The sequence below is a fragment of the Podarcis bocagei genome, assembly GCF_964188305.1.
Source record: "Podarcis bocagei genome assembly, chromosome: 8".
NCBI classification, from domain to species: Eukaryota; Metazoa; Chordata; class Lepidosauria; order Squamata; family Lacertidae; genus Podarcis; species Podarcis bocagei.
Genome location: NC_138133.1, coordinates 8850284 through 8866471, shown reverse-complemented (window position 1 = coordinate 8866471; position 16188 = coordinate 8850284). Strand labels below are relative to the sequence as shown.

The window sequence follows — 16188 nt, the reverse complement described above, 5'->3', positions numbered from 1 at the left end:
ACAGGAAGGATTCGAAATCTGCGGGACCAGAAATTCACAGAAGACTGGTGTAAATTTACAGACTACCTGAAAAGTAATTGTGATGGTCAGACTACGTTTGTAGGTTTGCAAGACGTTTTGTGAGGTGAATTATTGGAACTATTGCAAAAATGGATAAAGGGGAGGATGGTTAGTTGAGATAATTAAAGGCAATATGAATTTAAGAAATGCATAAGAAGTGGCTAAAACGGTGGGTCATCAGAGGTGCTGATGGAAGTCCCCAAAAAGATTGTATAAGTGGTGAAGCTTTGTGGTATGTATTATAATTTATATGTTAAAATTAATAAAAAATATTATATATAAAAAAGAAATTTACCACTTCGTTCTCTCCCTCTCTCTGAGAGATGGGCAAAGAAGCGCACTCTTTACCTGCTCAGGAGCACTTTCACCCATTGTTTTCCATATACAGTTCTGTATTGCAAAGTTAAACCCTGGCAGCGAAGCTGATCTCTCCAGGGGAAATGGGCATGGAATAATCCCTGGTTCCCTATGCGCGCGCGCTCTCTCTCTCTCTCTCTCTCTCTCTCTCTCTCTCTCTCTCTCTCTCTCTCTCTCTCTCTCTCTCTCTCTCTCTCACACACACACACACACACACACACACACACACACACACTTGTCTGCATAATTTGGCCGGCCCCCGCCCCTCTTGCTCCGCGAGGACAAAGACAGAGTCGGCGAGCTTGCGCGCAAAGTCCCACGCCCCTCCCCTCTCTCCTTCGCCTCTACGTGGGAGGAGTAGGGGGGCGGCAGCAGCAGCAGGTGCTGGGCGGGACAGGGAGAGCTGCCCCCTCGGCAGAAGCCGGCCGGCTGCCCCCTCCCCAACGGAGGCTGCTGCTGCTGCTGCTGCTGCCACCGCCGCCGCCGGAGCGCAGCTGGGGCGCCTGGCCATGGAGAGCCGCACCTGGCGCGCCGCGCAGCCCCGACCTGCCGCCTCCTGCCTCGCCAGCGCAGCCCGCCGCCCCTCTCGACGAGGCACCTTTTAGCCGCTGGGCGTCCCTCTCCCGCAGCAGCCAAGTGAAGGAGGGCTCCGCTCGTTCCTGCCATGCCTGCGCTTTAGGCTGCCGCTCCGGGGCATGCGGCTCTCTGCCACCCTGGCAGCGCGCTCCGCTTCCCTCTCCAAAACAGGAGCCAGGCGCCCGGCGTCCGGGCTGCTCCGTCGCTAGGGGTGGTTTGCGGAGCTCCGCTTGGCGGGAGAGGAGGATGCCGTCCGGCAGCCTGGCGGGTCTGTGGCTTTGGCTGCTCTTCCAAGCGCAGCTCCAGGTAGGTTCTCCCAGAACAGCTGTGCGAAAGCCGCCTCTCGCTTTCTCTCTTGCAAACTGCAGTAAAGCCAGTATGCGGTGATCTCCGCGGCAGGACCACCCCAAATAATGCTGATTGCATTAAGAAGGACTTTGCAATACAGAGAGTCCATAAAGAAAGTCTGCTCCTTCTAACCTTTGCCCATTTGCCTATATTTCTTAAATCTTTGAATATATCCATCCAGAAGGGCAGAAGGGTGGGGTATAAATAATAGCGTTATTGTTGTTGTTGTTATTATTATTATTGCCACCCCCTCCCTTTTCCAGGGTGCACCTGTGACATGTGCAGGTCAAGCAGCCGCTAGGAGCCCAGATCTCCTTTCCTCTTTGCACTCTGAGTTGTTGGAGTTCACAGACAACAGTGGTAAGTGAGCAGAGTAGATCCTATATTGTATTAACCCTTGTGATTGGTTATATTTGCCTGTAAGGGAGTTGGCTGGTGTCCAGTGGAAATGATCTCTTTGGCTTCCTTTATAATTCTCTGCATATGCTCAGGAGCTCTTCTGACATGGGGCTTGTAAAGCCCGATGCCTGTTTACTCAGAAGTCAATGAGTTTCCATGTATTCAGGGAGACTTGCTTCCGAATAAGGGTGCATAGAATTGCAGTCACATGGTGAAATCCTGTGCATGCCTCCCGTGAAGTAAGCTCCATTGAGTTCAATGGGACCTTTGTCTAGGTAGGTGTGCATAGGGTTTTACAGTGGTACCTCGCAAGACGAATGCCTCGCAAGACAAAAAACTCGCTAGATGAAAGGGTTTTTTGTTTTTTGAGCTGCTTTGCAAGACGATTTTCCCTATGGGCTTGCTTCGCAAGACGGAAACGTCTTGCAAGTTTGTTTCCTTTTTCTTAACACCGTTAATACAGTTGCGACTTGACTTCGAGGAGCAACTCATAGAACGCGGTGTGGTAGCCTTTTTTGAGGTTTTTAAAGACTTTGGTGATTTTTGAAGCTTTTCCAAAACTTTCCCGACACCGTGCTTCGCAAGACGAAAAAAATCGCAAGACGACAAAACTCGCGGAACGAATTAATTTCATCTTGCGAGGCACCACTGTATTTGGAGTGGTTGATTGAGGTTCTGCCCATATTAATAGGATTGATAACTCATGCACCTGGGATCACAAAGTGTTTTGAAATAGGTGTTGCTAATGTTTAGATTCTGTGGCTGTTCTAGGCTACATGTCCAATGCAGGTCTACTGAGAAATAAGCCCCACTGAGCCCAATCGGGCTTTCTCCCAATTACATCTTAATTCCAAAAACATACGACTGGGCTGTAAACAAAACCTGCTGCTTTCTATAAACGAATAGTGAAAACTCTTTGATTAATATGTTGATATCTGGAATAGCAGAGATTGTGAAATATGGGCATTGCCTTTGATCGGCCTTAACGGATTTCCACAGGCACATAAATGTATATGCTATTTTAGCGTGGCTTTCTTAAATTAAACGGATATATTTGTAACTGGCTTTCTTCCCGTCTGGAGTGGCTGCTGCCCTGCAACATAAGACCTAAGAATAATAACTTAATGGGTGAGGAAATCACATCCACACACATTCAAGCTAATGAGTAACTGTTGCCCTCAGTGAGGTCTTACTACATGGTGAGAGGAGCCCAGAAGGAAACGTCTGCCCAATTACTGAGTTGCTCCACTCAGAACTGAGCCTCATTAACAATCCAAATATTGTGGATTCTGCACCCTTTCCTCACGATTGTGACCGGAGGAAGTTCGGCCCTTTTTTTTTATTATTAGGCTTACAAAACTTCCAGATGCAAAATACCCAACTGCAACTACCCTGTTCTGTAATAGTGTCAGAAAGCAACATGATGAATAAAGCATATTTGTTTTTGACTACAGTGGTGCCCCGCAAGACGAATGCCTCGCAAGACGGAAAACTCGCTAGATGAAAGAGTTTTGCGTTTTGGAGGTGCTTCGCAAAACGAATCTCCTATGGGCTTGCTTCGCAAGACGACAATGTCTTGCGAGTTCCTGCTGTTTTTTTTCCCTTCCCCCCTTTTTTCTAAGCTGCTAAGCCGCTTATCAGCTGATCCGATAAGCCGCTAAAAGCCGCTAAAAGCTGCTAATAGCGCTAATCCGCTAATCCGTCAATGGGCTTGCTTCGCAAGATGAAAAAACCGCTAGACAAAGAGAATCACAGAACGGATTCTTTTCGTCTTGTGAGGCACCACTGTACTCACCTGGTTGCCATAGGTGATTAGGAAGGTCACCCAGGTGAGTGAGTGAGCAGGGTGTCTGAAGATGGGTGGAGTGGTTGTCCCTTCCTCTGACAAGTCACCTATGTTTCTGGGCGGGGGGTGGGGGCACTCTTTTCATAGAAACCCAGCAAGGTCACAACAGGTGTGCAGTGCTTGACCCCCCCCCCCCTCCTTCAGTATCTCACTTTGTTAACTGTGATGGGAGCCTCCCCCATTCCCCATGGAGGAGTCATGCAGACTCCCAGAGAAGGCACAGGTTGCCTCTACCATTCTCTGGCAGCCTCGTGGATTTCCATGCTGGATGATGCTCACGAAGCAAAGGTTGTTCCTTCCCATCCAGCAGAGACACCAAAAAGGAGCAGCAGCAGATGGAAAGAGCTGCCAGACTGGTGTCTTTCTGTTGCTGGACATGGAGCAAATCTCATGCCTGCCTAACATGGAATCAGAGAATTGGAAGGGACCCTGAGGGTCATCTAGTCCAACCCCCTGCACAGCGGTAGTCTCGTAATCTGGGGAACCGGGTTCGATTCCCCGCTCCTCTGCATGCAGCTGCTGAGTGACCTTGGGCTAGTCACATTTCTCTGAAGTCTCTCAGCCCCACTCACCTCACAGAGTGTTTGTTGTGGGGGAGGAAGGGAAAGGAGAATGTTAGCCGCTTTGAGACTCCTTTGGGTAGTGATAAAGCGGGATATCAAATCCAAACTCCTCTTCTTCTTCTTCTTCTTCTTCTTCTTCTTCTTCTTCTTCTTCTTCTTCTTCTTCTTTTTGCCCAACGTGGGGCTCGAACCCCCATGGCCCTGAGATTTAAAGTCATGTGCTCTACCAACTGAGTTCTCTGGATCAGGGTGTTAATCAGGTACTTGGGTTTATTCGCACACACCATGCTTCTGTTTATATTCATACAATGACAGCACAGCCCTTTGTCTGTGTAAGTCCCACTGAGTTGAATGGGACTTATCCCCAGGTAACCATTCATAAATATACAGTGGACGCTCGGGTTGCGAACATGATCCTTGCGGGATGCACGTTCACAACCCGGAGTGTTTGCAACCCGCAGCGGCACATCTGCGCATCTGTGATTTGGTGCTTCTGAACATGCACAAAGCGCGATTTAGCGCTTTTGCGCATGCGCGGCCGCCGAAACCCATAAGTAACTTGTTCCAGTATTTCTGGGTTTTGGCGGGTCCATAACCCAAAAAAACGCAACCTGAAGCAGCTGTAACCCGAGGTGTGACTGTAGTTGGTTGGCAGCAAAGGGGCTCTATCACCAGCCTACTAAGCTTCTAGGCTGGCTGCGTGAGGAGCAAACCCTCTTCTTGCAGTCTCAGCAATCGGCGAGGAGGCAGGGAGCCTGCCATCCAGCCCACTGCCACCACCAAACACTCCCAGCAAGCAAGTCTTTTTTGAAAAATGTTGCAGGGCTGTGACTTTTGAGAGCCAATTTACAAGTCTGTATTAAAAGCAGTTGTGCTGGTGGAGATAAGAAGGAAGACACCAGGGGGTGCTGAATAGTGAACATTAATAGCCTGAAACATTCAGTGAAGGTCTCCCTGGAATTCAAGTGGAACTTTCTCGTTAAGTTTATCAGGACTTTTATTTGAGATGCTCTCAAGATAGCATTTAAACAGCTTTGAGGAAACTGCTATCCTTTGTAAGTTGGAACTAGATGGATTAAACACATGGCTTCTGGCAAAGATGGAGCCATCGTGTATATAATTCTCCCCTTCCCCTCTGTTGCATCTAGTAAGGATCATCTGGGCCGTAAACACAACAAGATTCCTCACAACCTCACTGCTCTTAGAATAAGTTACCGGTATGTGTTCTCATCATCTACCCTTGAAATGCAGAGTAAATGCTAGGTCTGTAATCGCTAGGAAAATGAATCTGCTTTAAAAAAATTGTGATAATGGATTAATGGATTCTTTTATGCAGGAATGCAAAAAGGCTATGTCCACAAAACTCCCATTTACTGCAGGGGTGGGACACTAGATCCAGCCCACAACCCCCTGGGCCAGTTTTGATAGGTCCACCCATCAATCACTTGATGTCACAGTGAAATCAAACCACTGCCGGCAAAAGATGAGCAGCTGATTGTAAAGCACTCTGCATTCCCAATGAGCAGCTCTCTAGTGGAGCCTAACCCAGCAGCACTGTCAGGGCAGTCAGCAAGCCTCCTTGTTAAGAAACTGCTCTCCTATTGTTCCTTTGGAGCGACATCCTTATTTGCCCCTAGCATGTGACACGTGTGATGTCAAGTGTAAAGGCAGCTGGTCATGGTTTGGGGGGGGGGTGGCCTTAAGGGCCAAATTTGGACTCATGATGGATATAATGAAACCCATTGATCCCATGATTTGAGGTCTCTCTGGCCCCTTCTGCACTCTACATTTAAATCAGCAACATACCAACAGTCAAGTCCCACCTCAGAGAATCCTAACTGTAGTTTGTGGTGGGTGCTGAGAGTTCGTAAAGGTAAAGAGACCCCTGACCATTAGGTCCAGTCGTGGACGACTCTGAAGTTGCGGCGCTCATCTCGCTTTATTGGCCGAGGGAGCCGGCGTACAGCTTCCGGGTCATGTGGCCAGCATGACTAAGCCGCTTCTGGCGAACCAGAGCAGCACACGGAAACGCCGTTTACCTTCCTGCCAGAGTGGTACCTATTTATCTACTTGACTTCATGCTTTCGAACTGCTAGGTTGGCAGGAGCAGGGACCGAACAGCGGGAGCTCACCCCGTCGCAGGTATTCGAACCGCCGACCTTCCGATCGGCAAGCCCTAGGCTCAGTGATTAGGCCACAGCGCCACCCACGTCCCTTCTGAGAGTTCTTGGGAGACCCCTATTTCCTTTCATAGGGCTACCCAGAGCAATTTAACAATCAAGCCCTCCTCCCAGGGGACATTTTCAGTAGCCAGGTTGCAACAGGAAATCTGTGCGTACAAATGCATGCAAACACTTGCATTTGCATCTGCCGCCAACCATGCTGCTGAAAGTTCTGACTCTATGCCTTGACTGCTTACAGAATATGTTATTGTGACAGCATATGAAGTAGACCAAAATGGGGCTTATGTAAGTCATGGAGTTGCACACCATGAAAGGAGGAAGAGAGAAGCATCTGAGGGAGAAACTGACTCGCTGCACCTCCATTTCCATGGATTTGGCCACGACTTCCAGCTTGACCTGAAGACTTCAGATTTTCTCGTGGCACCTGGATTTACAATACAGACCCTGGGCAAGGGGAGAACCAAGTCAATACACACATACCCAGCAGAAGACTTTTGCTTTTATCAAGGTGTCTTGCGATTGCACAAAAACTCATCTGTAGCACTTTCAACATGCGGAGGATTGGTGAGTAAACATGGAACAACAAGTTGAGGGGGAAAATTAAATGCAAAATGTTGTAGCTATTGTTACAATGAAATTCAGGATGGATGTGCAAGGAAAACATCTGTGGAAGCTTCAAAAGGAGGAGACTTTGTGTTGTTGTTTTTAAATTTGTTTTTATGTATGAAACATTTCACAAGAAGAATGTACCAGCAAACATACATTTTACTGCCACATGTATTGCATAGGTATGTAGCTGAGTGTGTGAAAAATATATATACATAAAACAAGCATGTCAGCATATATATATATCATAATATTGTGCATAATTTTGTGGAAGCTATAATTCCACCCACCCACCTCTGTTCATGGGGAGCGTTTATTGTAAGAATGTCAGAGCGCAACTCCCAGTGGACAATATGTAGTGCCTCATCACAAACCTGGATTTGCATAATGCCAGGGTCATGAAGGGGAGCAAAAGTGAAGGCAGGTTTTAAAATGGCAGTGGCCACAGAACTGGAGCAAGAAGGGAGAACCACTGAGAGGGTGAAAATTGGGATTTTAAACAGTAGATTTTGAGTAGAGCGAGCAGGGGGTGACACTGAGGCGGGGATGTGGCAATTTAAAACAAGGTCTGAGAACAGTGAAAAGGGAATTTGGAAAACTTGTTAGTTTCTGTGTTGCACCTACCTCTGCCATTTCTTTTCGTTAAAACAGGTGCTTAAAAAAACACAGCTCCCCAGTAGCCTTCCATACCTGCTTCACTCAAACCTCTGCTGTTGTTTAAAACTGCCATTTTCCTCTCAGTTCCTTTCCATCCCTGCTTCACTCATTCTGCCATTGTGAGCTGTATTCAGCCTGGTGTGTCACAAGTTGTGCAAACGTGGTATATACATGTACATCGAAACAGCTAATCCAGGAAGCCATTATTGGTTGTGGCTCCCTTTGTCCTCAGGCAGTTTGAAACACAAGCTTGCTGCTTCCATCATGTTGGAAGTGCCCCCTTAGAGTAGAATATTGGCTAAGGGTGGAACAACCGCATCCTGCCACACACTGTTCTGGGGGTTCTCCAAATGTAGGGGGCGCATGGGGGAAAGCCCCATTACCCAAGCAAAAGTCCTTGCATATGCCTTGTTGGGTGAATCCCACCCGACGTGGGATGGAGATCTGTACATAAACACTGAAAGTTCAGTGAAGCTGGCATTCATTTTCTGCAGAGATGATTTCACTGAATATATTTTGCTGCTGAATAATTTGATGTTCATCAAGAGTGCCAGGGATGATGTTATCTTCTCTTGTTTGACCTAAAGGCGCATCTCCACCCAAAGGCGGTTTCTGTAACTTCATAATTCTGTTTTTCCAATCAGAGATGTTCAGGTGTTAGCTAAAAACTTACTGAAGTGTTCTATCACATGTTCACGTGAATACACATGTGGAGAATTGCTATTGGTTAGAGTTCTAAGCCAGGTGGACTTTTACCTGACTCTGTATAAAGCAGTTCCTTATGGTTCGTTCACACATGCAAATCATCAAAACCTTCTCACAGTGTCATGTGGGAATCAGCCCTTGGTCCTATCTTAAAGAAGATAATTCATTTTGCAAAGCTTACATTAAAGCCTGCTGACATCATGCTGGGATGTGCAGTCATGGAGGTAACCATCAAATAATTTGGTTGGGATGACTAAAGTATCTCCACATACTCATGGACAAGGTTTGTTCGTCAGCCACTGCTTTCCAGTCACTGGGAGCTGCAAAACAGTCAGCTGAAAGCTACTCTTGCTTGAGTTGAGTGCATAAGAATTACTAAGAGGGATTTAGGGATGCACAAGTATCCCTTCGTTTACTTTGAAGGAGCTTCCTCAAAGGGATCCTTTGTGAACCTCTTAACTGAGCAAATGCAAAACTCTTCCAGGTGACATTTGTCCTGCCCCTATGCTTGGCATGTTAAAACCCAGGCTGAAGACATTCCTGTTTGTCCAGGCACTTGGATCATGAACTGCATTGCATTCAGAGTGTGGCCCAGTAGATATTTCTCGCTGCTGTTTTACTATATTTTTATGTTTGGTTTAATGATCTTGTGCTGTTAACTGGCCTATGCTCAGGAATGGAGGAAGGAGAGGATATAAAAAAATAAACTAATTAACTAGCTAAATAAATAAATCAGTCATGGTCAGTGGAACTCCTGCTTGTTGTCTCTGCCACCTTCCCCCACCCCCCGGCCAAGCTATCCTCCCAACATACCCAGAGTAGGAGAAGGGGGCCCCATTGATGACAGAGGTTGTCTCAGCTCCCCTGCAGAGCTTCCTTTCCCACCAAAGAGTGCACTCAGGCTACACACCACAGCATCCCTGGTGGGAAGATGATGCTATTCTGGTCTATTTCCACCAGCCCAGTCCCCCATCTGCGGTAACTGATATGAACAGCATCACTTTCCCTTAGGGATGATGTGACATGTATTCCCCATGCTCTCCTCAGGGGAAAAATAAAGCTCTGCCCAAGAGCTGGATCCAATTCTAATTTCTGCTGCACTCGCAGCCACTCCTGTCTCCTTCCATCCTGAGGTAAGTTGGGAGCATCCTTGGATGGCAGAAGATGGGGAAGTAGTGGCTGCAGAAAGAGTGGAGGCCACTGGTTTTGTGGGTCAAGCAATCCTTGAGAAGGATACTGCTTGACCTCTGCCATCTTATGGGTAGACCTCTGGACACCCCTTAAGATTCAGCTGCTGTAACAGCAGAATCAAGATCCTGGTGGATGCAAGCATTTTTCCCCCCTCAAAATGTTTTGTGAACAAGCCACAGTGAGCTGCTGTTGGTTCTGGGCCAGACTGTAAATGACTCTGCACAATGAGGATGAAATGGAAGCAGCAAAGTTTGTCTTCTTCCCTGCCTTTACTGCCACTAGCTTGATGAGCTTCTCCTAGTCTGAGTAATAGGACTTTTTGGCAGTCGCTAACCTTTGATGACGTGGGTGGTGCTGTGGGTTAAACAACAGAGCCTAGGGCTTGCCGATCAGAAGGTTGGCGGTTTGAATCCCCGCAACGGAGTGAGCTCCCTTTCTTGGTTCCTGCTCCTACCAACCTAGCAGTTCAAAAGCATGTCAAAGTGCAGGTAGATAAATAGGTACCACTCCAGAGGGAAGGTAAACAGCATTTCTGTGCACTGCTCTGGTTTGCCTGAAGTGGCTTAGTCATGCTGGCCACATGACCCAGAAGCTGTCTGCGGACAAACGCCGGCTCCCTCGGCCAATAAAGCGAGATGAGCGGCGCAACCCTAGAGTCGTCCACGACTGGACCTAATGGTCAGGGTCCCTTTACCTTAACCTTTGATGGCACAGCCATATGTGCAAGTCATCGCATGATACTTGAGTCAACACATTTTGCACACCACCTAAATATATAGGTAGCTGTGTAGGAGCATAAGAGAAATAAATGAACAGCAGCACTAGTGTAACAGCTTCCAAAAATTACCAAGTATTAAGCAAGCTTGCAAACTGCACAGAGAAAAGAAAAAAATGTTGCATTGATGTAATAGGTATGAGTTACTCGTGCGTAAACTGGTGCCTTTCTCGGTTAATTTGGCTTGTTAAACCTTTCTGACTGCACAGCCCCTTCTCATCGTGGCTGCCTCAGTCACTGGCAGAATCCGTCAGTGGGCGTTTCTTGAACCTCTTCCAACATAAAAGTTGTTTGACACCCAGTCTCCTCCTCCTCTCACTGCGTGGGAGTCTTCTGCGCAGGGAAGGCGTGGGTAGCGGAGGACCTGGGCTCTCCTCACTGATGTCCAGTGAAGAGTCCTGGAGCCCTCTCTCCAATTCCCCCGTCTGCCCCCCTTTATCCCTGGTGTTGCGCTGATTGGCTTCCCCCTCTACTGAGCTGTTTCTCCCCCTGCTGCTGGGTCCTTCGCCAGCATCATCTGGGAGCCTCCCCTTCGCCTCTCGCTCCGATGTCAGTTCCCTGACAATTGAGAAGTTGGGAAATTAATTGTTAGCAATGAAGGCTGCTCTCTTTCTGAAATTATTTGGATCTTCTCTAGCACTGAGCAAAACACACACTTCCTTGATGTATTCAGCACTTAGCATTTGGACCTCTAAGAAGCAGTAATTATATACAGTTGTGTTGTTTATTATGCTCATGAAGCACTATATTGGCCAGGTGGCTATGGCATCCGCCTTTATGCCCAACTCCCCAAACTATAACCTATCATTTTTTATCTTGCATATCTGGGTTAATTGGCTTCCAGCAGTCATTCGTGATTTTCTCTCATCTTGCTGGGATTAAGGATGAGCTGAACCCTTTGGTTCCGCTCTGAAAAGCTTTGACGAAATCAGTAGTAAATTCATTCCAATTGACTCAAACTTAACTTTTGCCCCACTCTTTCTGGGCACAGGTCTGTGCTGGTTTTTTTCTGTGCTGCACAGGTTTTTTTCACCCCAGAACTTTCCCCACAAAGAGCATTGGCAGGATTATTGTAATAACGTGCAGTTTTATTAGAGTATATATTTAAAGTAGATGAGCAAATATGCAGAAAATATTTTAAAAAGTAAATTTAAGGTACCGCAGAAAGAGAGGCAAGGAAGTCAAGTTTTGAAATGTTAAAATGATTGTAAAGTTATTGAAATGTATAAAACTGAAAATCATAAATAAAAATAAATATATATAAGAACTTTCCCCACAAAAACATGCTTTTTAAAGCTGAAGCACAACAAACAGCAAGTTGTGTTTTCTGCGTATTGCCATTTGCTCCAATTCAGCAGTAAAGAGCAGGTTTTGGCAGGGAAGGCTTGGGGGGGAGAGAAAGAGAGAGCACTCATACACAAAGCTTTAAAGCGTTAACTGTGCCTGGAAAGTGTGGATAAGCCCTTGTCTGCAGCTACTCATCTGCTGTGTCATTTCCAGAACCAATGGGGATATAGGAATCCCTGTGCCCTTTCTCAAAATTGTTCCAGATGAAATATGGGTTTAAGGCCCAAACACCAGTTAAATGTTCCTGATTTAGTTCTCCCCCCTCCCCCCGCCCAGATATGAAACTTTCTACTTTTACCCTGATTTCCTCCATGCTACCATGCTCTGGGAAGTTTTTTAAAAAACGCTAGTAAGTACAGCACTCTGCAATCCTTTGTGCGGTGTTTTGTAAGTTGATATGACAACACAATAACACATAGGAGGTGTTCCTTCAGAGGTAGCCTTTGGAGACCCAGAGATCTACTACATGCTTGACCCAGAGGGCAAATGAGCCCTTGGCCTTATAGTAGGAAATATAAAATCATAGTGGTGGGAAAGACTATTAGCTCACCCAGCCTCTGGCTTTGCCAAATTAAAATTGTTTCCTTTGGTAGGGTTTCTAGTGCTGTGACGAATTCCATTTTAGAATCTCTGTATGAATTGGTTGCTACAATTTCCCTGGTAAAGGTAAAGGGACCCCCTGACCATTAAGTCCAGTCGCGGACGACTCTGGGGTTGCGGCGCTCATCTCGCTTTATTGGCCAAGGGAGCCGGCATACAGCTTCCGGGTCATGTGGCCAGCATGACTAAGCTGCTTCTGGCGAACCAGAGCAACACATTGGAAACGCCGTTTACCTTCCCGCCAGAGCGGTACCTATTTATCTACCTGCACTTTGAGGTGCTTTCAAACTGCTAGGTTGGCAGGAGCAGGGACTGAGCAACGGGAGCTCACCCTGTTGTGGGGATTCGAACCACCGACCTTTTGATCGGCAAGCCCAAGAGGTTCAGTGGTTTAGACCACAGCACCACCCGCATCCCTGGTGCTTAATATTAAATGCAAAGAAACCGGGTTGCCCCCAATATGCATGGGACATTACTCATGTTGCACTTTGTTTGTGTGACATTTGGAGGAGGCAGAGCATTCTAGAGGAGCTGCCCACTGAAGCTGGGACACGTGATGTGTAATGCATGTGACTTCATGAACATGTGACTCGTGTCAGGCCCCTTCAACATTGAGAGGACCTGGCCCCCTTCCGACAAATATTGAGGGGGCCAGAGACACCTTGGCCCCCTCGAGCTGGCACACCTGATTAAATGGATTGGTGCATCATACTGTTAGGAAGTGTTCTTGACATTCTTTTTAAATAATAATAATAATAGAGTAAATCTCTCTTAGGACAGAACTATACACGGAGCAACAACAGCCTTGCATCCAGTCTTGGCTTCTCCCAAGAATGTAATATACAGGTACCCCCCCCCATTTACGTGGGGGTTACACTGGGTTTACACAAAAAAAAACTCCAGCATTGCCAAGCACAGTTAGCATCGGTGTATATGTAATGTTAAGATTTAATTAAATTATTATTAAAATTCCAAAGGAAATTTGGAAGAGAGGGGAGAGGATGGATTTGATCCGGAGAAAGGAATGTGCCTCTCCCTAGAATGATTTTTTAGTTTTCAGATTCTGATTTGTAGGGAGCCAGTGTTAAGTTTACAAAGGACCTCTGTTGTCTAAAAAACCTGCTGTACAAATTAAGGTTTGTTTAGGAGCTTAGTGTGGGAAAGGAAAATATTTAAAAGGAAGGAGTATCTTCTGAAGGACAATCTGAAGCCACTGTTCTCTTTTTTAATTGTGTTTTGTCTTTCTAGTCTGGCTTGATAAGGACGCAGGAAGCTGATTACTTGCTGAAACCACTACCTCCAAATATTGCACTTAAACACAACTTCTCTGCTCCTCACGGTCACCGCCCTCATGTACTGTATAAGAGATCTACTGAGCCTCAGCTGGCATTTGATAATGAGGTAACTGTGAATGATGAGAGGCAAAGGGAAGTGGATACTCACAATCATGTTTTTCAAGAGACCCATCATCATCGCAATTCTGAGCGGCGGCAAAAACGGCACTTTTGTGGGAGGCGCAAGAAATGTATGTAAGGACACAGTTTCCCCCACCTGAGTTAATTCCACTGTCTGTATAGCTGTTGCTAAGATTGTTCATTTGCAGTTCAGTTGTTCCTTTCCAGTAAACAAATAGCTTCGCAAGTAAGAGGTAGGAAGTGAGGTTATGTGAACACTTTGGACCCAAGCATTGGATGTTGGTGTTTCCTGTCTGCCTCAACCAACTTTGACATCAGCTGTGAAAACAGTCTTCTCTAATCACACCTGTAGCCCCAGCCTGTTGTCATGTTCTGGTTTCACTTCTGACTTTTTTTGTTCCTAAAGTTAGCACACAAAAGACTGGTACTAAGCTCTACCACGGTGCTTGTTCCCTAACTGTGTGAGCGGTGATTTGGATGAACATATCACTGTGTTCTTTGTTCTGTCCTTCAACTTTTAGTAAGGTCTTTCAAAACGGTTACATTTAGTTAAGTGCAGATCAAAATATTTGCCAGTATCTTCCTAAACCTCTTTGGCACAATTCAGCCAAAGTAAAATAGGCCTTAAGTCTCATTGTTTTTGATTCTTTAAGGTAAGCTACTTAGAGATTTGTATTATATTAAGCAGTATATATTTTAATAAATAAATTTATTTAAACAGGAGAGACGTAGGTGTGTACTTAATGGACCAGTTTGAAATCAATAGGACTTAAAAAGTAAATGTTTTTGTACAATTTTGCAAACTTAGCGATCGTGTAGTAGTGCACAGCAGCCTCTGGCAACATTGCCTAAGCTAACAGGTTTGGTACTAACATTTACTGGAGTCGGGTGAGGGGTGAGGAGAACCTTTCGGCGTCTAACTGTTGCTGAACTACAAGCATGGCCAATGGTCAGAGATGATGGAAGTTGTAGTTCAACAACATCTGGAGAGCCAAAGGTTCCCTGCACCTGAGTGGAGCAGTGTGGTTCCTGTCTCCATCCTATTTTTCTCCAGTGGCACCTGTACATGGGAAATCAAACAGGGATGATTAATAACGTTCTGTACAGTGTGCATGAAACACTAGAAGGGAAAGAAAGGGATGGAGCAGGATGTTAAGAACCTTAGTGGTGTTAAGTTGCTTAAAAATATCAGTAAACACTGTCATCTGGAAATGTATTAAGTTCTTGCCACACGTACTTGACCCTTCCCAGGGCTGTGGGTCTCTGAGATCTCCGCACAAGGCTTTCATTGCTACAGGAGATCCATTAACCTGTAGGTAGCTATGCTGTGGCCAATAGTTTTGGGATATTGTAGCCCATCTAAAGTACCACAACTTAGCTACCCCTGCTTTAAGTGGAGACACCAAGGTGTTCTTCTGCCTTATAAATGGATGCTATGCTCTGCTATAATTCTTTCCCGCTACATGGAAGTTACTTTTTGGGAGCCTAGTATAATCCTGTTCACATGTTTAGCTCTTTGATTTGACATTACTCTGTGAAAAAATACAGTTTTAGTTTTACTTGGACATCTCCTGTCTTGCGTCTTGCAGATATGCCCCAGCCTCCAGATGGAGACACTTACATCCTTCCAGATGAATATAGATATCTACTGCGAAGCAAGCGATCTCTTATGAAGGCTCACAAGAGCAAAGAGCTGAATGTTGAGACCTTGGTGGTGGTTGACAAAAAGATGATGCAAAACCATGGCCATGACAATATTACTACGTACGTCCTGACTATACTCAATATGGTATGATAGTCCTTTTTCTTGAGACACGTTGGGTGATGAATACAGATTCAAAATTAATATTGTCAATTTATAAGCATGTCCAGCCACTAGTTTGTACTCTCTTCACCGCTTCAGATGCTTTCTGGAGTGAGACTGAGGCATCCCCACCCCTCTCCCTGGCCCTTACAGCTGCTTCAAACACAGGTTGTGGGGAAACGACCTCACTGTGTTTCAAGCCGCTAAAGTGTATATAGCCGTAATGCTTTGTGGCATGTCTGATTTAGTTAATCTTTAGTTTTCCTGAGAGTGGAGCGATGAGATCTGTGCAACATGGAAGTAAAAGTTAATGAACCACAAATGTCGCCCTTGTTGCACATTGTTTTGTGCCCTGCAACCCTGAAATCACGTACCGATTTTGCAGGAGGAAGGTTACTTTGATGCATGTTGTATGGGTTTCTTTCTCCTTTGAAGTAAGGGTATGATCTGGCAAAAACTGAGCACGTTTAAGACTCATTGATTGCAGCGAAAGTGTTGAGCATGTCTTTTGGGGCCAGGACAATTATAGAAGCAAGCTTAAGCAGCTACATGGGCTGCCTGACTTCTAGGGACACCACCTCCCTTGGCTGTGTAAAAGTCTTGGAGAAAGAGCCATAGCCTCTAGTAGTTGGAGGCTAGGCTGACAATCCATGCATCCAGGGAACAATATCAAGAGCTTTCTGATCACTATCAGGGTGTGGGCATCCAGGATGTAGACATAGTTGTAAAAAGGAGGAAGTAAAGAAGTGGCAGACA

The 16188-nt window shown here is 46.0% G+C and overlaps 1 protein-coding gene across 2 annotated transcripts in view; it reads left to right on the top strand.

The window, feature by feature from the left end:
• Positions 1-1034: 1034 nt before the first annotated feature.
• Positions 1035-16188, top strand: part of ADAMTS16 (ADAM metallopeptidase with thrombospondin type 1 motif 16) — a 79239-nt gene continuing 64085 nt past the window's right edge. Inside the window, exons 1-5 of one of the 2 annotated variants that reach the window (XM_081206175.1) lie at positions 1035-1299; positions 1605-1701; positions 6571-6896; positions 13462-13738; positions 15218-15417. In XM_081206175.1, the coding sequence (XP_081062301.1) occupies positions 1240-1299; positions 1605-1701; positions 6571-6896; positions 13462-13738; positions 15218-15417 (960 nt within the window). In that variant the 5' untranslated portion in view covers positions 1035-1239. Of the gene's footprint in view, positions 1300-1604; positions 1702-6570; positions 6897-13461; positions 13743-15217; positions 15418-16188 lie in introns of those variants that run through there. The other variant, XM_081206176.1, reaches the window with a different exon arrangement.